The sequence below is a fragment of the Phytophthora ramorum genome (genome assembly GCF_020800215.1).
Source record: "Phytophthora ramorum isolate Pr-102 chromosome Unknown Phyram_PR-102_s0008, whole genome shotgun sequence".
Taxonomy (NCBI): Eukaryota; Oomycota; class Peronosporomycetes; order Peronosporales; family Peronosporaceae; genus Phytophthora; species Phytophthora ramorum.
In genome coordinates this window covers 2495858-2523319 of record NW_027150654.1, presented here as the reverse complement: position 1 = coordinate 2523319, position 27462 = coordinate 2495858, and the positions used below count along the sequence as shown (strand labels likewise).

Genomic DNA, 27462 nt, shown 5'->3' with positions numbered 1-27462 from the left:
AGGCTGCGGTGGATCTCGCGGAGATGCGCGACGGTGACTGGGGCTCGGCGGGTCGGAGGCCGCGACAGCCTCCGCATCCCGAGCAGAGCAAGGCGGTGGGTGTCGGTGAGCCCGACCGGGTGTCCGAATCGGACCTGATGATGCCATGAGACGTGGCTACACTTGGACAATACGGTGGCCGGCGAGTTGGAGACGGAGGTGGCGTCGCCGAGCCAGCAGGATATGGCGAATAGCGCAAGTTGGAGGGACTGCGCGTCCAGGTCGCGGGGTAGTCGGCCTGGTTCACTGTGTTGGGCACGCCACCGGCACCATTGCTGCCAGGTGCGGTCGTACAGTCGTCGCGAGCTTGGGGCCAGTGAAGCGGCCTGTAAGTTGACGAGAATGTTGCGTAGATCCGCCGCAGATGACCCGGCACCGGAACCTGCATCCACGAAGCAACGGCATTAGTAAAGCGGGATCGGTGAGACGCGGACTGGAGTCTGCTGCCAGCGTCGGCGATGACGTTCCACGTGCCCGGAAGGTGGGCAGTCGATACCCGCAAGCGCCAAATGGCTTCAGAAAGGCCGACCGCACGGTTGAGTTCCTGGGCAAATTCGTGCCGTGCGGAAAGTTTGTTGGTCCTGGAGACCGTGGTCTGGTTGTCGCTCCAGCATCTTACGTGCGGCCACAGTGGCGCATATGCGGTGTGCCATGATTGACCAAAAATCAGGCAAGCGAGTGCGACTGCAAGCTGTTCCCGGACGTTAATGTCGAAACGAGGTTCGGCACGCTCGTCATCGTCGAAGGTGACAATGATGTATCGCTTCTCGGCGGGGTCCAGTACACAGAGCCCCTCATCACTGGCGTCCATGTACAGATGCACGTCGGGCTGTGGCAACGAGCCAAATAAATACGTAGGAACTCCGGAGAGATGCCCATGGCGGAGAATTGTTGAGAACCAATGGAGATCGTCGCGGGCCCACATCGTAATAGCAGCGGAGCCGTACCGGGGCACCGACGCGGCCACAGCGTGCAAGCGCTGGTAGAATGGCTTAGCGGCGCGCAGGCAGGATGCTACGTGGCGTAGGCTACCAAGTAGCCTCTGCAGTTCCACCGATGGCACGCGTGATGAAGTCGATGCGGCCTCAACGCGAATGAGGGCCTTGGTGATCTTGTCTGCTGGGATGGACACCGTTCGAGCCGTGCAGTCCCAATCCAGACCCAGTGCCCGCATCTGCGTTCCCCACGCCGAGAACTTGGCCTCGTTGATCGCTAGAGGTCCTAAGACGGCCAGCATTGCCAAACGGAGCGTGTCCTCTGCGATGGAACAGCGTGCCCCGAGGTCGGGCTCGACTAAGACGTGGTCATCCACCCACTCGTATGCGAAGAACGGTGACACGTCGGAGACATCGGGCGCCATCGACGCCGGAGATTCCCGTCTAACGATGGTCGAAATCGCGCGTCCGAACACACCATAGATTGCCGGGGAACCTGTCCAACCAAACGGGGCTGACAGGTCGATTACGCCGGCCTTGAGCTCGGGAACTCGCCCGCCCATCCAGACCACATCGTCCGCGTGTTGGCGCATATGACGAAAGGCCCCCTTCACGTCACCCTTCAGCATCAATATCCGTCTGTTCGGGTAGATAAGGTGGAGCAGCTCAATGCGCCGGGCAAGCGCGATCACGGACTCGTAGTGGGTAATCGGTAGGGACGTCTGGACGGTGTGGTCGTTGACAGAATCACCCATGGGAAATGACAAATCGTGAATAAGGCGGATCCCACCGTCGGTCTTGGGCACTGCGCCAAAGGGGCTTACCCACACGGACCAAAGCGGTAGTAGGCGTTCATCAACCAAGAGATACGTTCTGGATGCTTCCCCTTCCAAGATGGATGAGGTCACCGACGCAGCCTGGGCCGTAGCCGAGCGGTGATTAGGATGAAAAGGCCGCGATGACCCACGTGGTTGCACCCACTTGGCGCGGAAGCCTTCACGTGCGATGCGGATCATTAGCGACTGCTGCTCGTAGCCTTGCAGCAGCGCTCGATACGTTCTGGGATTCAGAGCCTTGTTCGGCCGGGGATCTGCGGTAGTTTCGCCACGGACGAGGCGAACCAAATGAGGAAGCGACATCTTGCTCCGGCGGACAAGCTCAGACAGCGTATATTGCAGGGATTGGCGTCGGTCGGACGGGCGTGTCAGTCCAAACTGTGCGAGCACCTGGTCGAGCCGTCGGTTCGTGATGCGAGAGTGTCGAGCCAAGTCGCGAAGCAGGGCGGCTTGGACGGCTGCCCATCGAGGAGTATATAGCGTACGCGGTTCTCTCGTGGGCAAATCTCGCCTTCATTCACGACGTACCCCTTTGCGCAAGCCCTTGAACTCGGCGTCAATGTAGTCAGCAAGAGGGCCTGGTAGTGGTGATGTCGGTACGACGTGACACCGTGAATTGAAAAACACGCACTCATCAGGGTTGGCTGCATCCCCTGGGCACCCTGCCACCGATAGGAACTTCATGCAGATCGAGCGTCCATGGACCCGTGGGATGAGAGCCCGGATGTGCGGCGGCACCTTCGACGACGAAGCAGAGGCAAACTGCTGCTGGCGTTGCTGCGGGTCCCAGCCAGCTCCCATACCTCGCTGCCCACGCGAGAAAGTGCCGTACTTCGACCTGCCGTTCCAGCCGCTCTCATTCCGCTCGTGCGACCTGGGGAGCTCGCGCCCTGCGCCGTGCAGCAGGAGCTGGACCTTCTTCGCCGTAACAAGCTGGGTAAATCGCTGAAGCTCGGGGTCAGCAGGCGTCACCGTGGCGTGAAATTGCATGCGTGTATTCTGGCCGGTACGAGCGTCGTCCGCCACGGCGGATCGGTACCGCTCCAGAGCCGTGTCGATCCAGTAAATCAGGTACTTGAGATCGGTTGCTTCCCATAACTCGAGACCCGCTGTCTCCTGGACGACCTGCAGGAGCACCTGAACGACGCGGCATGTTGACAATGAGCAGAATGCGTCACAATATGTCTTCAGACTGTCCAGCGCTGCCTTGATCTGGGCGAGTGACTCTGTTGCCGCGACCGTGGGGAGTTCCACAGCAGAGGAGAAGTTTTGCATGTTGATCTTGGTGCCTTTCTCCTTAGACGCCAGCACCCAGCCCACACGAGCGAGGGGCTCGAGGTGATTCAAGTGCAAAATTGACAACCCATGCACCCCGAACGCGAAGTCGTACAATCGGGTTAGCGTCGCCGGGTGGGGGGCAAACGTCACCGCGTTGTGGGCCAGCAAACTCGTAACAAATTCATGCGCAGACGTACCTGGAGTACGAGGCGCGTGGGTAAGGTCGTGTACTTGTCGCTGCGAGGGTGTTGGTCGAAATAGTAGCTTGGACCGGTGGTGGAGCGAGTCCTCATCGAGGCCGTCGTCGCTGATGCAACGCTGGCGCTTGGGCCTGGGCCCGACATCATGCGAAACGTTATCTTCGCTCGAGCTTGGGGCCCGGTGTCGTGACTGCGCCGCCAGATCCCTTTCAGCGTTCTCGGTTGGTCGTGCTCGGCGGGCCGCTAGATACCTCTCCAGCACGTCAGGAAAAGCTGCCAGCTCCTCAAGAACGAGTCGTTGGCGGTCTCCGCCGTTTGCCGTAAGGCGTGAGCGTGAGCCAACAGGCTCAGAGGCATCGGCCTCGCTGTCGTCGTCGAAGAGAGAGTCTGGTTGGTCCTGGCTGCACTGAGTTACAGTCGTAGGGACATGCGCAAGAGGCGGCGTGGAAACCGCCGTGCGCCTCGGCGGGGAGAAAAACGTCTCCCCGACACTTTCGCGAACAGTCTTGCTAATGCGCCGGGCAGAGCTCTCGTGCACGAAGACATAGTCGACGGCATGCTGAAGGCTGAAGAGGTGCCGTTGTCCGTCGGCTGGCGAGACCCACGCACACTGAGCAGTCCCGTTGGGAAGGCTGTCATCCTCCACGAGGCCCGCAAGTAGCTTAGCGATGTCGCGGGTCGGACGCGCACCCGGGGAATGCTGGTCCCCAAGAAGGCGGGAAAGAACCGTGGCGTGTCCCTCCCGGACCGCAGCTGGCGTCAGCGTCGGGGATAGTCGGCTTTGGCCGAACAGGAGGGCGATGATCGGGTCGATTTTGTGCGCGTTTGTCGCGCGGCATCGGATGGGGGTGCCGTTCCCTGGTTGAACCATCAGGTCGCGTCCCAAGATCTCGACGACTTGACCGTGTACCCAGTGGGCCTCATGGCGCACGAAGACCGGAGCGTGGAGCCAGGGACTGCATCTACGTGTCGTGCTCGTCATGGGAGAGTCGAGATGGATAGCGAAGCCGTTGGAACTTTGGATTTACGCGGCAAATTGAACAATGGCTATCCTACACTTGTTGCCTCACGACCACCAATTTCTCTCGCTGGAAAACCCGTTTTCCACGCGTCAATGCGTCCAGAAAACATACCGCTTCACATCCCAGATCCACATCACGAAATGCTCCTCCATCGCAGGTTTGCAAGCAGCACAAACGAACACTCTGTCTGCAGGATCATCACATGCGCGAAACAGCGGTAAACAGTTTTGCCCCTGTAGACACGGGAACCATCCGAGAGAGAGAGTCAGACTAGTCTATTACGCCGTTATTAGTGGTTGCCTGGTATGTCTTGAGCCTGGTTAGCAACGCCGGTTCCTCTGCTGGGTCCGGTGGTTGTACGGGGCGTGCCGCCTTTGGCGGCTTCTCTCGGGGTTGCCTGGCAAGACGCTGCTGCAGGAGGAGCATTCTTGTTCCTTGTATCTTCGTGTCCACTTTCCTGCGTTCTCGTTTCGCGATTGCCTTGATCTGTCGCATGCTTGTTTCCCAAAACGTCTTGACGCTCCCGTCGATGGTCACCTCTTCGTCCTTGAATATAGTTTTGTTGCGTTGGATCCATAGAGATGTGATGCAGATGCTGCACAACACCTTACAAATGCCGTTTCCATTCGGATTCATATTGGTCTGCCGCGTCGGGGTTGGTCGCCTGGATCACTTCCCTGATCTCCGCCGATATATGAGGAGCTTGCCTACTGGCGCAGCTCTCCTGGAGGCTCTTCACATCGTTGACCGCCCACCGTTCCGCGGTCCAGTGGCTGATCATCTTCTGCCAGCACGCTTGGGCACAGGGACACGCTCAGAAACGGTGCTCCATGGTTTCCTTGGTGTGCCGGCAACACTGCAACTTCCTGCAGCTATTGTCTTGCTCTCGATCTTCGTGATGCAAGTTGAGTTGCCTCAAAGCCACTCTGTACGTCGTCCAGACCTGGTACTCGGTTAGCTCATGTCGGGGAGCCCACAATAGTGTGGGTAGTTGCCTCAACGCCGCCGCTTGCCACGTGCTGGATCAGCCACTTCCTGCAGTCGAGATATTGCTCCACGGAGTCCCTTGCCTGCCGTTCGGTAACGCCGATACGGTTGTTTCTTGAGTGCCTTCAATACGTGCTGATTTGCAATAGAGTCTGGCACTTCCCATGGGAAGCGGTGAAGCGCCGGATGCGCGCAAAAGACGATGCCTGTCGCTTGCGTAGGATTTGACAGTCGGCGCTGGTCGCTTCAGTTTCTACATTGTCGAGGGCGATGCTCCAGTGAACGCCGTCGCTCTGCTGGCTCAATGCTATCCCCTCGTCCTTCCTGGTTCCTGCTCCGATCTGTCGCCCTACGATCTGCCTGGCTCCCTTGCTCGTCCATGTGTAAGTCGCTCCCAGTTTCGGCTGGTGACGGATGCGCTGCTTCGTTCCGACTGTCAGTTCCTCCCCTATCTCGAGCCTCGGGGAACTCAGCAGTATGGTGATGCCCCACTGCCGAAGCTTGGCCTGCGAGTGATGCTTGGGTCCAGGGGAACCAGTCTGGAAAGCTGTAGACACACATACACTTAACTCATTCCCATGCACCGTTCACAAATAAACAGATCGATGGGGTCTTGATCTCTTCGTCTGATGAGTTGGATCGCACGGAGGCACTCTACTAACGATGAAAATCGAACACAGACCAAATGAGTAAATGCTTGATGCAAAAGACAGGTTCTCACCCGCCAAACATTCTGGAGCTTACCATCGAGGATTTTTCCCATCACACTTTGGTGAGACGGCTATTTGTTTTTGGCAGAATTCGAGCTCGTAGGCTTCAAATCTGCGTGAAGGATGTCTCGATCGTGGAGATCTGTAGTATTCGTGGAGTATTCGCCACTTTTCAATCATGGGATGAGTCTTCTATGAAGAAATTTTACAGAAACAGAGGCCAAAACAACTTTCGTTTCTTTCACCCGTCATAAACTCCTTGATTTCCAAAGGTTGGTTAACTCCGTGTTCAGCTCCATCAGCACTTCCTCCACCATCCTTTCACTTTTCATCTCCCTCAGCAACTGTCACTCCGTGGCAGATACAATCAAATTCTCCAAGGTCAAAACTGCTCAGTCGAGGATGCAGCTCTCGAATCATCAGTGTGGTTGTGTTAAACCTCCCAGTCTGAGCAGCAACGGTTTTCGTCGGACGATCTTGACAAGGCGTGCAGCTGCATCAATGTATTTTCCTCGGAAAGGGTTGTTCTACGTTGTCATGTAGGCTTTCAAGTTGATCCACCACTCCAAGACAATAATAAGTGTTAGGTATATTGTGCTACTGTTCCTTACGGGTTACACGAAGGTGCTTCAGCTTTGGCATCGCCTCGCATTTTGATCGGCTATCCGTCAACACCGACTTGGTAGGTGGACTATCACGGAGCCGTGTGACTCGGAACTTCTCCATTTCGTCTTTGAACTGGAATCGACTTAGGTCTTGGAAGGCGAAAACTCGAGTGATCTCCAGCTTTTGCCATCCTTCGCATCCAATTCTCGTGAAAAGTTTGTTAAATAGGCGGAGCCTGGAGAACGACCACTTAACCAACTGTTCGTCGGTGAGAAGAGGCAGCGACTAATACATCCGATCTGCGCACACACGAGAAGTTCGTTTGGGTTTACCGGAGTCTGGACGCCAGTTATCAAAGTCGAGCCACAATAAAACACTTCGACACCGAGTTCGTATTCGCTGCTGCAGCTGGCTACGAGCTGAAATGGTACATGACGCACCTCAAGGCAACGCACCGTGCCTCCATGGTTCCATTGCTGAACGCTCACGCTCCGTCTGCAGGAGACACCGAAGTAACACGTTCTCAGCTTGCACCTCCGCCCTCGAGGTCTTCAAGTCTGCGTTTTCGCTCGCCAGCGCCTTTTCCAACTCGTGGCTGGCGAACACGAACTTGTCGTAGCGGTCTTCGGTAGTTTGCAGCTGCTCGGTTTTGATCTGCAGCTCAGCGCGCAAGTTTTTCACCACTTCGAACAACTCCTGCTCCGATTTACCAGTCGCCTTGATCGTGTCGGCTTTCTTGGAGACGGCAGGGTTGCCTGAAGCAGTGTTCAACGGACCTTCAGCGTCCTCGTCAGAGTCGCATTCTCCAGCGATGACACGCGAAACGAAGCCCACCAAAGCTTTGTACTTGTCCAGTTCGGCCGTCAGGTCACGGATTCGGCTGTTCGACGTCGTCGTGGCTTGTCCAGCCTCCTCCGCGAAGACCTCGAGCTCCAGCTGCGCAAAGACAACTTCTTCTTGGGCGCGCTCGAGTCGGTGGGCCAAGTCTTCTTCCGTCCCTTCCAGCCTGCGCACTTTGATACGGAGGTCGTCGTTTCCCTGCTCCAGAGCCTGTAGTCGTTGCCGGAGCTGCGCGACTTGTTCACCGAGCGCGGACGACTGCGTTTCCGCTGAGATAGCGCGGCGGCGCTCGTTCTGCAGTCGGCGGCCCAGGTCCACGATCGTGTGCTCCTGCTCGCCGCTCAGCCGCGACAGGCGGGAGATGTCGCTCTCCAGTTCTTGCTCCACCTCGCGGCTGGACGCGCTCAGCTCTGTGAATTCCGTTTGTGCCACGCAGCTCTCCTCTTCCTTGCGGCGCAGCTCAATGCGCAGTCGCTCCACAGTGTCGATCAAGCTCTCCCTGACTGTACTTGTAGCCTGTTTGGTCTCCATCGAGCTATCGTCCTGTGCACTTTCTCCAGTAGCTTGTCCATTTCTTGTCCTGTATCCCTGTACCCTTCACTCAAGACTCAACACTAGCAAGTCGATAAACACGCACGTTGATTCCTCGTATCTTACTCTGTCCTCACCTCCCTCCGTCTATTGGAGCGTGCAGTAGCCCTGCATGTCCGAGGCCTTCTTGACCTCGTCCAGCCCCTGCTGGGTCTGCTGCATGCTCTCGTGCACGTGGGTCTCAATATCGTCAATAGACGCCTGCTGATCCTGCACAATAGCCGCCAAGTCCCGGAAGATCTCGTTCACCTGCGCCACGCTCTGGTGGATCTTGCCAATGTCCTGCTCGCGCTCCTCGATGAGCGCCTCGTTGTGCGCGATCTCGCTCTCGAGCTGCGCGAACTCGAAGACCTGTCCCTGGTGCTCGCCCACGAGACGACCGTCTTGCTGTTGCGCCACGAGCGCCTGCTGCTGCTGCTGCTCGCGCGCCGCCACGCGCAGCACGGCGGTCTCCAACTGGCTGGAGATGGCCTCGAAGTCCTTGCACAGCTTGCGCTTGACGAGGGAATTGGCGGCGTCCGCGGGCACCCGCGCGAGTGCCTTGGCGATCTCCTCCTGCAGCAGGCAGGCGAAGCGGATGCGGTCGTGCAGGTCCTCGTCCACGGCGCCCGTCGAGGCGGCCGCGCGCTTGACGGCCAGCACCTGGCGCTGGAACTGTTCGAGCTTGAGAGTGGCGCCCTCCACGGCCTGGCGCGCGTGCGAGGGCAGCGACAGCGAGCTGGACACGGGCTGCGACCCGGTGGCCGCGAAGTCGGCGAAGCTCATAGACGGCGTCGAGGTCTACCGCGGCAACGGACTCGCGATCAGCGTAGCGCCCCCTGGGAATATTGGTGAATGAGAAAACGGTTTTGGGGATGAGATTAGGAAAGATGATAACTCGGTGGATCGGATGGGAGCGAGTGGGGATGTTGGGGGCTGAAGGAACTGTGGAAGTGAATTTGTTGTTGGGGACAGTGGAGGACCATTTTCCGGCCGTTGCTGCTTGAAGTTGGCGAGTGATGGTCAATGGGTTGTCTCTCTTGAGTTGCAGAACGTTGGTGGCCCTTGCAGTACTCTTTCAGGCGAGATGCTGCCGACTGCGACTTCGAGGAAGAACGACACCGGGACCCCGGCAGACACAGCAAGACCCAATTTATCCGGAGCATACGACCAAAGCGAGGTGCTCGATGCAAACGAGCTTCGAACGCTCGATCTTCTGCTTACACAGCAGTTGGACTCATGCTGGCACTCGCTGTAGCCGCGGAGACGGAGGCATTTACTTAACGTCTTGGCCCCGTATCTTCTGTGGGGTCAACGTGCGTTGTGCCCAAACGTAAGCTATGATAATAATATGGTCGCTCCAGGGCGAAGGAGGACCATTCTACCGTATTCCGCCGTTGGGGGCGCCATGGGATCAGACAGCTCGGGCAGTTTATGTCAAAACCGCTGACGACCAGCAACTTGTCCTCGCACAACGAGCCGTAGGATGCGACCTCCGATTTGCTTTAACCACCGCCCACCATTTATAACTCTTTGCCGGCGCAATGACAGTGACGCGAGGCCACCCCAACATGTATGGCGCCGTGGCGCACACTGGAGTGGTGACGCCAACTTCGTGCCAGGTCGCGAAAGAATGCGCTTCCCAGCCGTTGCTCCCCAACACCGGAACGACATCCACCCACAGGAAGTACGACGAGATCAAGTCCAGCAGAAGGCGGCAGTTGGAAAAGATCCCCAACTCGCTGCTCTATGGCGTCGTCAACTCCATCCGAGCTATCCCCACCATGTACGGCTACGCAGTCATCATCTTCAGCCACCCCAGCTTCGGACCGTTCATGCCCGCGCTCTCCAAACTCGTCATCTTCTCCAGCGCAGTCCACCAGCTCATGTTCACGCTCATGAGCTCGCTGCCCTTCGCCATCGGCCAGGTGCAAGACGCTGGGCTCATCTTCCTGAGCGCCATGGCCACCTCCATCTGCAACTCGCTCGGACACGAGGCGTCCCCAGAAGCCAAGGTCGCCACCACCATCGTCACCATCGGCATCGCTACGGCTTCATTGGGCGTCTGCCTCGTCGTCATGGGACGATACAAGCTGGCTGCGCTCGCGTCGTACCTGCCCATGCCCGTGATCGGCGGATACCTGGCGTTCATCGGCATCTTCTGCCTCTACGCAGGGCTCGCACTCAGCACGGGCCTCGTCGTCAATGACTTCTCGTCCATGTTAGACATGCTCGCCGATGCCCACAACGTCCTGCTGTGTCTGCCGGGGTTCCTGGGCGGCGCCACGCTGCTCGTCGTCTCGCAAAACTTCACGAACCCGTTCGCGCTATCGACGGCTATCATGGTCATGCCGCTGCTGTTCTTCCTCGTACTCGCAGTCGGCAGCATCTCGCTCGACGAGGCGCGGGACGGTGGCTGGGTCGACCCCGTCGAGGAGTCCGCTTCCATCACGGAGCTCGCCAAGCTCTTCGACTTCTCGCTCGTGCACTGGGACCAGATCCCCAAGCAGATCGTCTCGTGGCTCGGCATGGTCTTCATCGTCGCCTTCTCCTCCAGTCTGGACGTCGTGGCCATCGAGATCGACATGGGCCGCAAACTCGACATCAACCACGAGCTCAAGACCGTCGGCTGGTCCAACGTGGTTAGCGGCTTGCTGGGCGGCTACACGGGCTCATACATCTTCGGCCAGACCATCTTCACATGCCGCTCCAAGACCAACTCGCGCATCGTGGGCGTGTGTGTCATTGTCGCGGAGATCGCTATCGTGGCCATACCGGTGTCCGTCATGAGCTACGTGCCGAGGTTCTTTCTTGCGGCGACGCTCATCTTCGTCGCATTGGACCTCATGCTCGAGTGGCTGGTGCTCGCGTATCGCAAGATGTGTCTGCGCGAGTGGGCTGTGGTGTGGCTCTCGTTTCTCGCTATCAACCTCGTGTCGCTGGACGTGGGAATGCTCATCGGGGTGGGCGTCGCGGTCCTCAACTTTCTGCTGAGCTACGTGCAAGTCCCCGTCGTGAGCCGTTACCCGATTGCCTCGCCTGCTGTGCGGAATCTCACGGAGAGCACGACGTCAACCTGGAAGCACGGCGCCATCGCGCACTTCGAGTTCAGCGGGTACCTGTTCTTCGGCTCCGCAGTCCAAATCCTCGAGGGCGTCCAGAAGACCGTCTACGTTCGCAAGCAGCGCGACGCAGTCGATACACAGAGTTTCCTCCCGACTCGTGCGTCGACCCACGACACCTGCGTCGAGTGTCTGGATGGAACTCCGCCCTCTGACGCCAACGTTCTACCCACGCAGTACGTGGTCATGGACTTCAGCCGCGTGTCGGGGATGGACGTCACCGCCGCTCGAGGCGCCTTCCTCATCCTGAAAAAATACTGCAGGAACCGGGGCATCACAATACTGTTCGCGAATGTGCAACCTGATGTACGCACCCTGTTGCTAAAGAACGAGGTGGCCGAGGAACACAACTTCGTTGAGAGCGTTGATTCGGCCCTAGAATTGTGTGAGAACCACTTGACGAGCGATAGTATCAGGACACAGTGCCATAGCGCACACACCGATCGGGATACACCCGGTTTTCCAGGTGGAAGTGGACGCGGCACTGGTCAGTGGTAAACGTCCGTGTGAAATTATTCAAGATCTTGAGGGGGAATACAACGAGAGCAAGGCGCTGATGACCAACTTACCCCTCTAGCCCGAATCCATGGCCGAGTGTGGGCTTAAATTGAGAGCGGCAAGCAGCACAAGTCACAGATTCAGATACAACCTCTTGTTCAAAGGATAAGCAACACACTTTTGGTGACGAGCTGGATGCTCCTGTAGCGCTTCAAGACGACAAGTTGGAACTGTGGTGGACAGTGACATCTCGAGTGCTAGTGAGGAAGATCTGGTCATGAGGCTGTCGGAACTACCGCTCGGATGGAGCATCGCCCAGGAATTCGTTGTTGGCAAAAACTCGACCCAGTTTGTCATGGGGACGGTCGCCGGGTACTCAAGTGCAGCTGGAGTGCCCAAGTAGGCAGTCGTTTTTCCTCGCCGTGCGAAAGGGGTCATCTACGAGTACGGGGAGCTGGTGGAACTGCTTTTGTCTTCCAGATGAACGTCACGGGCCGCGCGAATAGCACCACTTTTTGACGGAGTGAATATCTGTTTTGCATGTCAGCTTTTGATAGGATTTTTTCCTGGATGATAGAGATTTCAATTGAGCGAGCGCAGTGGCACTTTCGATTGTGAATCCAAGTACTATTGCCTCTCGGAGAAGGGCGAAGCGTCAGAACCTAGTCCTCGATTGGAGCTTGCAGCACAGGATGGGTTTTCGCTCTCGGAAGCAACTATGACAGCAAATAGAAGTGGACCGGTATGATTTACCATAAACTTGCGGCCTGTGTTCACATAGAAGTAGGGTCGTTAGTTTAGCAGAAGATGGCAGGAATTCGTTTGTTCTCGAGTTCTTCGAGTTCTTGAGTTACAGCAAACTTGTCGAGAGCAAAAGTGAGTCGGAGCAGTATTGCAAACTACTTCGTAGTACAATATGCCAGCTCCAGAGAAGGTTATATCAAGCATCAGAACGATGAGCTGAACGCGACTCTCATATGGAGCCATTGTCCAGGAGTTCAATGCCGGGTCTGCAAACACTGGTGGGGCTCACAACCGTTTTCCGAGGAATACGGCTTGAGAGTAATCCACTCAGGTACTTTCGCTTGAAGCAAGTTTTCTCAACGGTGGCTTCATAATTTATGAGTGCTTTTTGCGTGCCAGAAAGCGTGCTCGAGCTGCAGCGACTACATCAGCCGTAACCGGGGCAGGTTTCGAAGCTGGAGTAGGTGAACTTGCTTCAGTAGCGTCACTATCATGCTGCTTCACTTCTTGTTGCGAATTATGCTCTCTGACCGGCGGTTGGCGTCCACAGAGTGCGTACAGCTGCGCCGTCGAGACATTCAGTTTGTCCTCGCCATAGTAGTCAAGCCAGCGACGCTCCACGGCCAACGCACCACGCATGAAGGGCTTGCTGGTGACGACAAGCTCCTGGTAGACGCAGAATTCGGGCGGCGAGGAGTAGCACATCACTGAGAGCGGATGGAACTGTACGAGCTGAGCTGCCCTTTTACCATCGTCGTCATGGTGCATTAAGCGATATACCGTCTCGAGCGTGCATCGGCGCGCTGCGTTCATGAAGAAACCAGCGCACAATGCTTGGCGTAGGCGATCATCCAGCGAGGCCTCCCGACGACTGTCACGGGTGTCACTGCTACGCACGGTTTCCTTTACAGCCTCAATATCACGGCGAGACAGCGAGTCGATAATATCACGGAGCTGCTTCACGATAGACCCAGCCATCGTCAAGGCTCGCAACCGAAGATGGCGATCCTCACACCACTTTTCTAGGTCACGACGATGCCCTTGAGCTTTGCATGATACGGATTCAAAAGCCTTCAGTAGAAGCAAGTATGTGAGCTGATCTCCGTCCTCATGCAAAAGTCGGTCCTCTTTCAACGCCAGCATGCGCTGTTCCCACTCGGGCCCTTTGTCATCTTCGCCATCGCTTTCATCACGATGCCGACGTTTTTGGTTTCGGTGGTGAGTCTCAACGAAGACGTTCTCCACAGAGAGCATAGCGACCACTTGGGTCATCTCACGGCTGCAGTCCAGAAGTAACGATTCAACTAAGGCGCGCGAGAGTTTTGGCTCCAGCGGGAAAGCGGCCATCAGTTTTCCGAGTGGTGTAGCTTCGCCAGTAGAGGCGTCCAGTGCGCCGAGGACGTACAACTGCTTCAAAGCATCCAGCAACGAGTCTTCGTCCGGTGGATCCAAGTATGGAAATCCAAGCACGTCCTGGATACCTAGCAACTTTAGGTACAGCACGGTGTTGGCAAGGTTCGTGCGTTGAATTTCAGGCACTGTCTCTTGGGCCATCTCCTCATAAGATACCTTGTTGTAAAGCCGGTAGCACTTTCCAGGTGCAGTGCGGCCTGCACGACCCGCACGTTGCTGTGCCGACACCTTGGAGATCGGTACAACCACCAGCGACTCCATTTGCTGCGCTGGGTTGTACACTTTTTGCTTGGTGAAGCCGCAGTCTACCACGTAGCGAACGCCGTCAATTGTAAGCGAGGTCTCAGCGATGTTTGTAGCGACAATCACCTTGCGTACACGATCCACAGGTACTGCATCGAAGATTTCGCGCTGTCGCCGACCTTGCAACGCGCCATACAGCGGCAACACCCGCAGCTCCATCTCACCCCTTCGTTCGTCTGGCTGCTCTCGATAAAGTGCGCGGAGCTGAGCACAAGCGTCTTCAATTTCCCGCTGACCGGTCAGAAACACAAGAATATGTCCAGGCTCCTCGCTATTGTGCACCTGCATCGTTGTCTCCACGGCAGCACGCACATACGTCGACAAGGGGCCTCGATGTCCCATGATCTGCCTCTGCTTGGAGTGGAAGATATCCACGGGGAAGACTCGTCCAGGGATTTTGACAACTGGACACGGTTTGACCCTCTCTATTCTCTTTTTCTTCTTGTGCTTCTCCTCTGTCCGTTGTCCAAAGAACTCTGCAAACCGATCCGCGTCCAACGTCGCGGACGTGATGAGCACCCGGAACTCTGGACGTCGCTCCATCACCTGTTTGAGCAACCCAAACAGCAGATCTGTGTGGATGCTGCGTTCGTGGGCCTCGTCCAGCATTACGACGCTGTATTTCTTGAGCAACGGGTCGTTCAAGCACTCTCGGACCAGCACTCCGTCCGTCAGGAACTTGAGTCTCGTCTGGTCGCTGCAGCGCGACTCAAACCTGATGGCGTAACCCACAATTCCATTGCCCCCCACTCTGGAGTTCGTTTCCTCCCCTACACGTTGAGCCACGGACACTGTAGCCACTCGTCTGGGCTGCGTAATGGCGACGCATTGCGCTAAGTCTCCGGAATCTCGTTTGGCACTGGTGTAGGCCCCACTGGCGTGCAAAAACTGCGGGATTTGCGTTGTTTTTCCGGACCCTGTTTCTCCTACACAGACCACCACTTGATGGTCTTTTAAAGCTGCCAGGAGCTCCTCGCGGTGCTCCAAAGCGGGCAGAGGCGGCGTTTTAGTGGTAGATTTCGTCTCCCGAGGGCTAGAGACGTCAGGTCTGGACGGGGAATGGCGGCGAGAGCGAGAGTATGCAGAGGAATGGGGCGGCGACCGGTGATGGCGACGGGGGGAGCGAGGACGCGAGCGCGACCGGCGCCGCTTGCGGTCTTGGTCATCCTTGCGAGCCATTGGCGATTGACTGGGAGTTTGTACGATACGATGGTTTATAGCCAATCAAATGGACATCCGCTCGAGAGCTGCTAGTGACGGCGCTAAGCTGAAGTTCGGCGGGTAACCAGTTCCTCGCTCAACAGGAAGGGGGGGATACGCGGCACCTACCGGGTAAATCATATCGATGAGCACAATGCCTTTTGCTTACTACAGCAGGGGCTAGGAAATTGCACCACGCAGCCATCAGTTTAGTAAAGTAGTATAGTTGGTAGTGAGGTCTAATTAGAGGAGTTGAGCGTTAGATTGGGGAGCGACAGCACCATTGACTGCACGACGCTGTCGCGGAGGCTGTGATACACTGTGGGGGGTTGCAGCTTCATTGCGTCAAAGCGCTCGCGAGTCATCTCAAACACAGTGCATGCTCAATTGCAGTGGCTGTGGTGTGTCGACGCTGCCGGCTGAGAAAAAGTTACCTCGCCGAACATGGCGCCCGGGAGGACAGTCTTCAACTGCGGCACAGATTCATTGGGATCTTCCTCGTTCATGGAGACTGCAACCCGACCACTTGCAAGGAGGTAGAAACAGTTTGGAGGCTCTGCCGCGCTGTAGAATTCATAGTCGGCAGGAACCCTCCGCCGCAGGAAGAAATGGTCGATGCCACGGAGTGCTCACCAACCATAAGCCTCAACGGCGAATGTAAGTCGGCCTGAGGTTTTTGAAGGGAAAACCACGATACGAAGACGGTGACGTTCACTGGTGGCCCTTCTATTTGATGTTTATATGTTTGTTCCTATAAAAGCCTTATAATATGCAAGACGTGACTTGATGTCATTCGTTTGTCGTGGAGGAGATTGTCGTTGGTCTTGGGGAGTGAATCGGTATTAGTAAGCATGGATCGGGTCTTGCACAGTTTGTAGTGGGTTTCGTAAATTGAATGTTCTTGTCTGTTTGCTGTTCGCGAGTATGCGGTCAAGACTTGCTTTCGCTGGGGTGCTCCATTGAACTTTGAAGAAGCGTTTGATCTAGTTGTGAGCTTGGTTGTCTTCAGTTGTGGTTTCTGTTGCTGTTTTGGTCGCTTTCTGCGCTGTTTTATCTACGCTCTCAAGTCGGAGATATGTGTTTGCTGCGTCACCGTGCTGTTCTGCTGCGTATAAGCCATGTGCTAAGATGTTTACTGCGTTTGTCTGCCGTGATCCGACGCTTGCCGCTTCGACTCCATGCCACTGTTCATCTAGTTCTTCTTCGACTAAAATTCAACCTCTGTGTACCTGTTCTGCTGGGGGTAGTGCTAAAGTGATACTGTAGCATCCGCTTGAGTAGTTTTGGTGCTGGTTCGTTCGTGTTGATTGTCATCGTCATTCCATGCGCTCGCTATTGCGAGAACTTGAAATGTTCCTGCACCAAAGATTGCCGCTTGGGTGCCTTGTGTTGATTCTTCCTCGCCGTCAAAGATGATCTTGTTTAGAGTAGAACTGGAGTTACCGTAGTCCAAATTCTCCTAATTGTCGTCATTGTCGTTGTGTGATATGGAGTCCACCGTGTGACGCATTTCTGTCCCATGACGAGGAACTCCATTGTCAGTTGTGGCGCAGTTGTGGCTGCTGGTGGTGGTTCTAATGATTGGCGTTGGTCTTCGCTAACCGAATATCCCATCCATTGATTTATCCTGCTATTGGACAATCGTAGGGAAATACGTTCACACAGACGTATCGTGTTGTTGAATGACAAGCTTCGCACGCTCCTCCGAGTCGTAAGTTGAAATGCGTTCGTACTGCGTCTTGGCTGTCATTTCGGCCGATCTCGTCACAACTTTGACGCAAATTGCCAAATGAAGAAGGGCAACCAACATCGGTACCACCCAGAAACGTTACATTGAAGTTTGTCGTTAAAGCCAAATGCTCCGCCACATCCGATCTTAGTAGATGTACATGTGCTAGTTAGCTGGGAAACTTTGAGCTATGGGCATCTCGTGGCGAGCGGCTCAGAAATACGTCTTGCGATGGCGTTAGTAGAGGAACTTGCTGTCTGGGCCAACCACGTACATGACGGTGGTGTCATCCACCAGACAGTCGCATCATCGTCGTCGTTTTCATCCACCTTGAAAAGTAAAACCAGTAGATCTTCGTAATGTTGGCTATTTGCTCGTGCGTGCCTGTGAACATCTTGATTTTCGGACGGAAATCGGCCTTAGGCTTACATCTGGGCGATCGTGGGTTATGGATAGCGGCATGACTGCACTGTACCTCTCCTTTACGCCCTTGCCCACGACATCGCCGCTGGTTTGGTCAAAATTTGCTACTTATTGTGGTGAAGCAAGACTACACACGGTCCTTCTCCGAGCAATACTGTTCCACTGTTCTCGTCAATCCCGGTCAGTTCATGTGATCGGCTAAGATTGAGTTAGACGAGTTTGCAAGTCCATTTGAAAGCAGTCGTACTCACCCTGGCGTCCCTGAGTGCCGGAGACGTGACTGCGTTGCATGCCACATCACTCGATCTACTGCAGTAGAATCGCAATTGAAAGATGCAAGCTTCGAGGTCAAACGAGTCTTTTGTTGCGTAAAAGGTCCCTAGCCTTTGCACAGGATCTCTGTATCCCATCTCATACTTCAGTGGCAGTGAGGCTTTGGCCTGATTGAATTCACATGTCCTCATACCATGGATTCGTGCCACCCGTGATCTTCAACCCCGAGCGAATCGACGACTGAAGCAGCTCCACGAGCTCCATACACTCTAATTGAAGCGTGAGCCCCCCAGGGAAATCGACTGCCCACTTCAACAGCCCCCCAACTCTCGCATACCCCTCGATCACCCCCACCTTTGCCCATCCGTTTTCAAAGGCCTTTGCAACTTTCCACCCGTAGGGGTAAAGCGGTTGATTCATTAGTCGATCTGCCAGCTTATCCTTCCAAAGTTGATTCTCAACTTGGTCAGCATCAGCATCAGCATCAGGCTCGTTGACATCAGCTGCCCCATCAAAGAAATTGCGTTTGCCTTCCGGTGATGCGTCGCTGTACTCCTTCCAAAGCTTGGGGTGCATGGCTGTGAGATGTCTTTTGTAATTATCCACGCGAAACGGGAACACGAAATGGTGCACGTTCTTGGTTCTCTTTCGCTTCGCGTTCGGCTTGGCTTCACGACCAAACTTGATACAGAATCGGCAAGCGACCGACACGGCGGCTGACGTCTCTGGATCCCGCTCGGTGACCTCAAGACCGTACAGGATGTCGTGCCCGGGCTGAAATGGCGTCTTTAAACCAGCGGGCATCTTGCCAAGTACGTCGGTATGAGTGCTTCTCAAATTATTCCGCGAGCGAAAAGGTTGAGTATTATGTACCGCTAAAATGGTACATAATACCAATGTATCAATTCGTGTCAAGAGCAACAATGTGCAAATAGCGGCTGCATTTTTCGTGACGAGCGCCTTGGCACGACCCTTTGAGCCGTTGTTGTAGACGTAATTGTACGCGTCGTGCTTTCGGGGGTCGATACGCGCTAAACTGTATCCCTCAGAAAGACTTGCGACTCCTGCAGACCTTGAAATGGAGAAAGTCCCAAGAATCAACGAAGCCAAATTGTGAGAGTTTTTGAGCATTCAGTTTATTTGTGATGAAAGTCCTTCTTCAGTGCGTCAGCATGTCGGTCGTGAGTGCTCCGTCGAAGGGCAACGCCCACTCCGTGCTCCAGTTAATTATCCCAGCGTGCCTAGTACAGCATGGCGTCCTTGATGTCCTTGGGGTTCACCTTGGGCTTGAGCTCGTCGTCCGGGCGCATCCGGAAGCCCGGGCCGGGCGTCTTGTCCCACGTCAGCGTGGTCTTGCCCTGCGGGCCCTCGCACGACAGCTGGCCATTCATGGGCAAGCTGCCCCACTTGTTCATCGCGGGCGGGGCGTCCTTTTTGCAGGCATCCAGCAGCTCACGCGTCGTCTCCGGCGTCAAGTTTTCCTGGAAAAAAATACAACAACAACAAAAATCAGCCACTCGACACCAACACAAAACTGCAACAAATTGAACGCACGTAGAAATCATCGTTAATCTGAACCATGGGGGCGTTGGAGCACGCGCCGAGGCATTCCACCTCGCGCAGCGTGAACTGTCCGTCCTCCGACGTCTCTGCAGCAGCCACAATTAAAAATCAATAACATCAGTGCACCAATAAAGACAAAGCAATTGCAACTGGCATTGACGCACCTCCCTCCTTGATGCCAAGGTGGCTCTCAATGGTCGTCTTGATCTCCTCCGAGCCGCAAATCATACAGGGCGTGGTGCCGCAGAGCTGGATGAAGTACTTGCCCACCTTCTCGCGGTTGAACATGGTGTAGAACGTGGCTACCTCGTACACCTGGATGGGCTTGGCGTCCACGATACGCGCCACCTTGTTCATGGCCGCCAGCGGCAGCCAGCCGCCGTGCTGGCGCTGCGCCAGGTCCAGCAGCGGGATGATGGCCGACGTCTTGTAGTTCTCCGGGTAGCGGTCCAGAATCGCATGCACGCGCTCGTAATTCTCGGGCGAGAAGTCGAACGGCGTGTCGGCGTTGTTGTCCTCCGTGTCGCGGTGCTGGTTAATGACGAAGCGAATTAGAGAACAATGTGGTCTTTCCAGCATATCTCGGGCTACAGTACCTGCACGAAGCTGCTTCCGGCGGCGCTGGACGCGTGGAAGCCTGCCGCGGACGAGGCGGTGACCGAGCGCGCGCTGAGCTGCGCGGCACCGGCGCGGAACGCGCGCACACTGCGGGAGAGCATGACCACAGACAAGGAGAGAGCTTTTGAGGGCAAGGGCCCTCGACCGCACGTTCGGGTGGTCCAGGCGAAAGTTGCGCCAACGCCCTTGCAGCAACTTTGGCGCAGAGAAACGGTACTGACCACCTGTGTAAGCGCATACCTGTATGATGTCGCAATGGCTACTTCGAGAAAACGCTGTATAAATGACCTCGGCAAGCGCATACCTTGACTTCTGCCGGCTTGTGTCCCCCATTTTTGTGTCGTGCCCCCCGGAACCGCTCATTCGTCGAGCCCTCATTCGAGACTTTGAACCCCGTTGAAAATGGTGCGTCCTGCTGGTGGAGGCCTAACTGGGAGGCGGCAGGGTACCCAACTACGTCGTCTAACTATTGTCGATGTGTGTGATAGTCTGACGAGGAACCTGTCGACGTGATGCCCGCGATCCGCAAGGCGTGCGAGCCCAAGTGCGAGCAGTCCTTCAGCGCCTACCAGGCCTGTCTGGACCGCGTCAAGGCCAAGGGCGTTGGTGCGTGCGACGGCCAGTACTTCGACTTCCTGCACTGTATCGACAAATGCGTACGTGCTGTGGTGTTGTATTATTCTGTTGTAGATGAGGAGGTGCTGACGATCCTTCTATTGCTTTTGTTAATGCAGTCGGTCCCTCAGATCATGCAGCACCTCAAGTAAACATGTCCTACTGCACGCAGACTCGATTATTCTCAGACGGCTGCTCTTCGTATACGGCGCGCCTGCAAGGACGCTGCCTCGCGCAGCGGCTGACGTAGTTACTCTGCCTGGACGATTATACTTCCTACCTTCCAAACAAGAAAAAAATAACATGTATTGATGGGTTTGCAGTGCAGACGCTGACATACCTCCTGCCTTAGACAATTGCTTCTCTTTCCTTGCTGCTTGCGTTTGCGTCGCGCTGCAAGGCAGCAAGTAACGAAACCGCCACCCCCCTCTGTTAAGTGACGGTCATAAAAACGGAATGACAAGACCCCTTTTGAGTGACGTCAGCCAAACAGTGACGACAGTCCTGTGATTCGTCAAAAAGCGCCCAATCACGGCGTGGGGCAAGTTGGTGGCGGCCAGCGCTTCGCCCCAATCGCCTCCATCCCAAGCAAGTGAGCAGTCAATTTGGAGAAAAGAACTGAGGAATCATGACTGTGAAGCGCCGCAACCATGGACGTAACAAGAAGGGCCGCGGCCACGTGAAGCGTGTGCACTGCGTGTCCACGTCCAAGCTCATCCCCAAGGACAAGGCCATCAAGCGCTTCGTCGTCCGGTACGTCCGCAGTCCGCAGCAGCAGCAGCTGAAAAGCTCGAAAATACCGCCACTGCATCGTCGTATTATACGTGTCAGACACTGACATTATTTACGTCTTTCCGTCTTCTTCAGTAACATCGTGGACCAGTCGGCCATCCGTGACCTGAAGGAGGCTTCCGTGTACGAGTCGTACGCGCTGCCCAAGATCTACATCAAGAACTACTACTGCGTGGAAGCCGCCATCCACCAGCGTATCGTGCGTGGTCGTTCGGTTGAGGCCCGTAAGAGCCGTGCCCCGCCCCCGCGTCGTTTCGCCCCCAAGCGCAACTAAGTTGTAGCGCTGATAAGCTGCAGATCTGCAGCCAGTAGCTGATGCTCTGTTCAGGACGGGAAGTCTGCTGCCTTCCAGCGGAGCTTTAGCGGGGTCTGCGGGAGGGAGATGGAGCCGTCTTCGATAGCATGTCAAGGTGCCGTTGAAGACATGCGAGCGACTTCCTACGCCATAATAAACGAGGCATTCTTTCTCCAATGTGTCGGGCAGCGTCAGCTTGGGATGGTTTTGTACGTTGTCGGGGAGTGTAGGGAGCAGGTGCAGGTGCGTCGAACGGGATGAGGAGGCTACGAGCAGGTCGGCAGGCGAGTGACTTCATTCGGATATTCCTTGACCACTTTGTGGCTTGATCGCTCAGTCGGCATTGTTACCTTTGAGTAGTACGCACGCCACCACGTCAACTTCTAAGTGAGGGTGCTTAGCAGGACCTGAGAATAGTGATAGTTGCAGTCTTGCACATTGCGCCGTGACAACCGAATGAGATATGGCTACGCTAAGATACAGACAGCGTCAAGTCGAACATCGTCATACTGGACTTGCCTACAGAGAGCTTTACTGGAAGTCTACTCACGCACAGCGTCACGAGTGTGAAATGCCAGGAGGAATCATTCTAGCGCCTCCGGCACCTTACAACTAACCTACTACTACGCTGGGTGTGCGTGTGAGCTTGACGCTCGCAGTAACCTGCACAAGACAGCAAGCTGCCCAACAGCGACACGAGTCAGCCCGAGCATGATGACTAATTGTACAGAATGTGTCAACCTACAACCTTGGGCGTCGTCTTCGAAGTTGTGAGTGCTTGATGCAAAGGCTACCTAGCATTGATATGTACCAAGCTACATGCACTGCTCCAAGTGTCTATTGTTGCTTTTGCCAGGCATGTTGCTTTTTGAGGAGCTGAAGCAGCTGCCTGAACGTTATTATCTCCATACTACAGCGAAGCTGTAATAACTGCTCGTCGTGACGATCCAGCCACAGCGGCATTGTCATGCATTGGCGCTTCCGGTTTCGAGTCGCAGGCGGCAACACGGACCAACCAACAAAGCGCTTCCTGCACTCCTGCCGTGCGGCGTCTACGGGGTCCATCTCTATTGGGCTCTTCTGCCTAGGCGCTGCACGATACATGCAAGTACTTACCACCGCGCCATCAAGTCGCCGTGGAGTCGCACCGAGCAGCTCTCTCCTCCGATGCTCCATCACAAGATGGCGGCGTGCGTGTGCAACAGCGCCTTGGCTGTCAGCAGTAATGATGCGAGTGACCGGCGCCTCGATGGAGGCGATCGCCGCGGCGCAGGTGGTTGTGAACTGCGACCAAACGACCAAAAGCGCAGCCATCCGATCTGCTAGTCGGAGTGCAACGCTTCAAGCTCACGAGAGTCAGCTCGGCTTTCGCATAACGTGTCGCTTTCGAGTTGTCCCTTTCGCCAACGTCCGCACCAACTACACAACCCACCTCCGTGCGGCCATACAATGAGCGGCCAAGGTACTCTCCTCCCCCATCCCCGTGAGAACGTTCCTGGAGTCAATCGTCGCGGCCGTTACGCCTCGGTGCGCATGAAACGACACCAAATTATTGTCGGCATCGGCCAAGCGAGGCAACCTCGCCACCAAAACTCAGATCCCGCAAGTGCTCCCGTGCTCACACTCGGGGCCAGATGTCGAAAGGCACCGGAGCCCAGGGGCGCTCCGCCAATCAGCCGGTGGGGGCACCACGAAGCACGCGGGGCCAAGCTCCGTCAGAGTCACGGTAAAGCCTGGACCAGCCACCAGGCCAGCTGGCGCCCATCCCCCTGACCCCTACCCTGAGTGCCAAAAGACGGTGAGTGTTTCCTGATTTGTGCGCGTCCAATTGCACCTCACTACACCTACTTTTGCGATATGATCCTCCCATCAGCACACCAACACACCGGCTTTTGCATCTGACACCTGCCCGCGGTGACACTGAGTTTTGCTCCCTTTCTTTCAGCTAAAAGCCTCCCGGCGAATCCCACATCTCAAGCGGCAGGCAAGGCGGAAGTCTCGGCATCGAGGCCTCCTCACGGCCGCTTTTTGTGTATCCGCGCGCCACCCCCTTCGAAAGCCACAGGTACAGTAGCAACCCAAAGGGAGGACGATGTCGCAGCAGGCCAAGGACATCTACTCAGGCATCAAGAAGATCTTCCCGGGCTCGCGCCGCAGCGGGAGCTTCTCGTTCACGGGGCGCGCCAGCTCGTCGTCGCTCGACATGATGGAGCTGTCGGCCGAGGCGCAGGCCGCCGCGCGCGAGAAGCCGTCCAAGAAGAAGGAGGGCCGCCACTCGAGCTTCTCGCTCTCGGGCTGGCGGGACAAGCACCGTGCGTCCTCGGAGCCGACGGCGCCCGTGGTCATGTCGCTGCCCTACGGCGCGCAGGCCGCCACGCCCAAGGCCGCGCAAGCGCCGGACGACGGTGCGCGTCCCTCGCTCACACAGACGCTCAACCACGCGTTCCACACGGCGCCCAGTCGCGGCAGCCTCTTCGGCAGTAGCAAAGGCAGCAAAGTGACCAGCAAAGAGCAGAGCCGTAGCAGCCGCAGCAGCCGCAACTCGACCAACAGCAACGGCAGCAGCGGCGCCACGACGCCGCACTCGGGCTTCTCCACGCCGTCGACCACCGCGCAGCCGCCCAAGCTCGGCAGCCGCAGCATCAGCGCAGGGGGAGACCGCCCGCCCTGCGTGGGCAACCGCGCGCTGCGGAACAGCGGCGTGCACGGCAACGTGGCAATGCAGCTGCAGCCTGGGGCGACGCTGAGCGGCAGCTCCAATAGCCGCTACGGGCAGAAGACCAAGGTGCGCGCGGCGAGCCACAGCTTGGCGAGCTACAGTACCGTCAAGACGGCGCCCAGTTCGACGTACCAGTCGAGCTCCAACTCGCTCTCGAGTCTCACTGCAGGACCCTCGGGTCCGTCGAGCGGTAGCGGAGCAGGTCAGGAGCTCCAGGACGGCAAGAAGACCAAGGTGAAGAAGGAGCGCGGCATGTCGCTGTCGTTCTCGTCCAGACACCAGAAGAAGAAGGATGAGGCGAGCACGCGCGCCAAGCGGGCGTCCTCCTCGAAGATGGAGCAGGCGGTGGTGAAGCCCCACGCGTCCACGTGGGACTCAGACAGCGACGACGACTACGAAGACACGAAGCGGCCGACGCGCGGACTCGACCGCCGCTCGCAGAGTATGGACTTTATGGAGCAGGCGCCGACGCACCTCATCTCGAAGATCTGGCGCAAGATCCCCATCCAGGCGCGTCTTATCGGCGGCCGCGGCAACATCGACCTCGACCTGCAGAAGGACCGCACGAGTTTCTCGCGCAGCTCGGAGGCGCGCAAGTTTGCGGTGGCGGCCGAGAAGGCCAAGGCGGCCGAGCTTCGACGCCGCTCGAGCTCTGGCCGCTCGATCTCTGGCCGCAAGGTGCCCAGCCCCATTCCCACGGAGGAGGTGCTGGCGCCTGGTGTCGCCAAGCGCACGCGCTTCAATACCAAGCTTACTGTTATCGCCTCTGACGCGAACGACGGAGCGTCGGGCGCGTACACGGCGCTGGAGAGCTACGACGATGTTGTGGTGCGCGTGTGCCGGTTTGCAGCCCACGACCAGCGGCCAACGACCACGAAGGTGCAGGAGTTCCTCGAACGCTCCATGGCATTCCTTCACGGCACGCGCACCAAGCACGGCAACGTGGTGAGCATCTCGAACGAGGAGATCCGCATGTGGCGTCGACTGGCGCTGCACGATTGGACCCTCGAGGAGGTGACGACGGCCCAAGCCGCCGCCGCTCTGGGCGTGAAGGGTAAGGACGTCGAGGCGCCGTCGTCGCGCACCAGCTCTGCCGTGACGGAGGGCACTGATAGTGATAGTGACAACCAGCAGTCAAGGGCGCCCCGGAGACTGCAGAGCTCGGCGCTCCACCGGTCTCTGAGCCGGAGCGTGGTCGAGGAGGAGCCCGAGGAGGAGGGAGACGAGGACGAGCTGCTGGATGTGCCTTCGAACACCAAGTTCGACAAGTTGTGCGCGGTGGTCAACTGCTGCGTGAACTTCGGCGAAGTGCTGTTCATGCCCGACGAAGTGGGCGACCTCGTGCGTCTCGAGTTCATCGTCGAGGAGGACGGCTGGATCTAAGCAGCGACTCGGTCATTTTTATTTGGATGGGTATAAGGTCAATAAGGTCATAAACTGAAGAAAGACACAGCTTTTGAGAACTACTGCAACGCGTGGCCTTGCCATCGATCCGACGGCGCTTTGTCAAGCAGAGACTTTGTGCAAGGCAATGGAGATTGATGCAATACGGACAAGACACTGTTTTCGACCACCAGGCGTCACGCAAGGACTGTTAAGACACTAAACTCTTTGCTACTGTAGCTTGCTCTCCTGCCTTCCTTCGCCAGGAGCAGCAATAAAACGGTTCCTCACACCGCCATCTAAATCTTGATATTGCACAGCCTCACGATGTCGCGCCTTCTGAACTGGAACTGCCCGCAGTAGACGCACGAGTTGACAATGTCCACGACCAGCTTGAGGTCCTTGGACGGGGACACGGGCGGCGGGTTAAGCCACGACACGGGCTGGTGCTTGTCGTGTCGCTTCTTCTTCTCCTCAGTCTTGTCATCGCTCTCAACCACGACTTCATGCTCCAGCACGACATCATTATCCCTGCTGTGCTGGCGTCGGTGCTTGCGGATCCACCCGGACACGGCGCTGCGGAGCTTCTTCTTGCCGGAGACGCTGTCCTGACTGCGCATACTGGAGACGGACGACGTCGAGTCCACACTGACACTGCTGTCTTGTCGTCGCATCTGGAAGCTCGTGCCAATGGCCGACATGACGGACGTGTGGCCGTTCGACTCGACCGACTCGTGTCTCTCGAGTCCAGGCTGCGCCATGGGTGGTCTGCGGTGGTTCTTCTGGAACTCCTTCTCCTCCGCGTCCCAGTCAAAGTGCGCGAGTCGCCGCCAGCGCTTGACGTCGTTGCCCGAGAACCTCTTGTCCTCTCGGAAGCCCGGCAGCCACGGGGTGTCTCCCTGCGGGTGGCCCAAGTACATGGCCGACCGGTACAGGAACTCGGCGATCATGAGCGGCACGGAGCGCTCGAGCGGCGGCTCCGGGTCGTAGTACTCGTCCTCGGACGACAGGCTGCCCGTGGGGTCGTCCCAGTCCTCCGGGTCGTGCAGGAACGACATGGTGTGGAACAGTCCGGCCACGTTGAACACGAGCTCGTCGTAGCTCTCCACCTTTGGCGGCGGCACGATATCGGGCGTGTACATGTTCTTGAACGTCACCTTGCGGCGGCGGCGCGGCTTGCCCACGGACATGGCGGGGACGGACTGATGTCTCGCCAGCGAGAAGCCACGGCGGCGTGGCTCAGTACCGATAGGCGCAACTCCAGGCACGCTCGTGCCTCGTGGACGCTGCTCGTGCGGCAGACTGGCGCTGCGGTTGATGGGCAGCGACGCCTTGCGCTGGACCTGCTCGTACCAGGTGCTGGTGTCGTCCGTCGACATGCTTTTGTATGCGTGGGCCAGCCTGTTCGACGGAAGCGGAACCTGTTGCAAGCTGACGGCTCGAATGGCGAGCCAGGTCGAGGCGACTTGGGAGCTGCCCGCGTCTGCGTCTGCCCGGCCTTTCCAATGTATTGAAATGATGCTGGCATTTCATAGTAAACACAAGTCACTGGCCGTTATTTTTGGTGACCAGCATACGAACCTGCCAGATGATGGGGGAGAGATGCCATCATCGCAATTTTGCATGACGGCTTGGGAGCCTGCGAGTCTCGTCCTGCATTGTTCGTTGGCAGCGAGAAGCTCGCAGAATTGATGGGGGCCGTCAGCATCTGACGGCGAATTGCTTGGCGGTGCGGACGGATAAGGCAGT

General features: G+C 56.9%; 10 protein-coding genes across 10 annotated transcripts; 4 read left to right on the top strand and 6 right to left on the bottom strand.

The window, feature by feature from the left end:
* Positions 1-7054: 7054 nt before the first annotated feature.
* On the bottom strand, positions 7055-7984 carry KRP23_9700 (uncharacterized protein; the record flags this gene model as incomplete). Its single annotated transcript, XM_067895288.1, has 1 exon — positions 7055-7984. The coding sequence occupies one exon, from the start codon at positions 7982-7984 to the stop codon at positions 7055-7057; it is 930 nt and encodes a 309-aa protein (XP_067742889.1).
* Positions 7985-8131: 147 nt separating this feature from the next.
* On the bottom strand, positions 8132-8809 carry KRP23_9699 (Syntaxin-22; the record flags this gene model as incomplete). The annotated part of the gene is made up of 1 exon (XM_067895287.1): positions 8132-8809. The coding sequence occupies one exon, from the start codon at positions 8807-8809 to the stop codon at positions 8132-8134; it is 678 nt and encodes a 225-aa protein (XP_067742888.1).
* Positions 8810-9567: 758 nt separating this feature from the next.
* On the top strand, positions 9568-11643 carry KRP23_9698 (putative vacuolar membrane protein; the record flags this gene model as incomplete). The annotated part of the gene is made up of 1 exon (XM_067895286.1): positions 9568-11643. The coding sequence occupies one exon, from the start codon at positions 9568-9570 to the stop codon at positions 11641-11643; it is 2076 nt and encodes a 691-aa protein (XP_067742887.1).
* A 1119-nt stretch (positions 11644-12762) lies between these two features.
* On the bottom strand, positions 12763-15282 carry KRP23_9697 (ATP-dependent RNA helicase dhx8; the record flags this gene model as incomplete). The annotated part of the gene is made up of 1 exon (XM_067895285.1): positions 12763-15282. The coding sequence occupies one exon, from the start codon at positions 15280-15282 to the stop codon at positions 12763-12765; it is 2520 nt and encodes an 839-aa protein (XP_067742886.1).
* A 2623-nt stretch (positions 15283-17905) lies between these two features.
* KRP23_9696 (uncharacterized protein) lies at positions 17906-18532 on the bottom strand (the record flags this gene model as incomplete). Its single annotated transcript, XM_067895284.1, has 1 exon — positions 17906-18532. The coding sequence occupies one exon, from the start codon at positions 18530-18532 to the stop codon at positions 17906-17908; it is 627 nt and encodes a 208-aa protein (XP_067742885.1).
* A 437-nt stretch (positions 18533-18969) lies between these two features.
* Positions 18970-20010, bottom strand: KRP23_9695 (NADH dehydrogenase [ubiquinone] flavoprotein 2, mitochondrial; the record flags this gene model as incomplete). Its single annotated transcript, XM_067895283.1, has 4 exons — positions 18970-19209; positions 19283-19377; positions 19456-19822; positions 19888-20010. The coding sequence occupies 4 exons, from the start codon at positions 20008-20010 to the stop codon at positions 18970-18972; spliced, it is 825 nt and encodes a 274-aa protein (XP_067742884.1).
* Positions 20011-20311: 301 nt separating this feature from the next.
* KRP23_9694 (Cytochrome b-c1 complex subunit 6) lies at positions 20312-20676 on the top strand (the record flags this gene model as incomplete). The annotated part of the gene is made up of 3 exons (XM_067895281.1): positions 20312-20314; positions 20398-20565; positions 20644-20676. 3 exons carry the CDS (start codon positions 20312-20314, stop codon positions 20674-20676), a joined length of 204 nt encoding a protein of 67 aa, XP_067742883.1.
* Positions 20677-21152: 476 nt separating this feature from the next.
* On the top strand, positions 21153-21717 carry KRP23_9693 (40S ribosomal protein S26; the record flags this gene model as incomplete). The annotated part of the gene is made up of 3 exons (XM_067895280.1): positions 21153-21277; positions 21392-21540; positions 21614-21717. The coding sequence occupies 3 exons, from the start codon at positions 21153-21155 to the stop codon at positions 21715-21717; spliced, it is 378 nt and encodes a 125-aa protein (XP_067742882.1).
* Positions 21718-23703: 1986 nt separating this feature from the next.
* Positions 23704-25713, top strand: KRP23_9692 (uncharacterized protein; the record flags this gene model as incomplete). The annotated part of the gene is made up of 1 exon (XM_067895279.1): positions 23704-25713. One exon carries the CDS (start codon positions 23704-23706, stop codon positions 25711-25713), a length of 2010 nt encoding a protein of 669 aa, XP_067742881.1.
* A 299-nt stretch (positions 25714-26012) lies between these two features.
* KRP23_9691 (uncharacterized protein) lies at positions 26013-27092 on the bottom strand (the record flags this gene model as incomplete). The annotated part of the gene is made up of 1 exon (XM_067895278.1): positions 26013-27092. The coding sequence occupies one exon, from the start codon at positions 27090-27092 to the stop codon at positions 26013-26015; it is 1080 nt and encodes a 359-aa protein (XP_067742880.1).
* Positions 27093-27462: the final 370 nt, after the last annotated feature.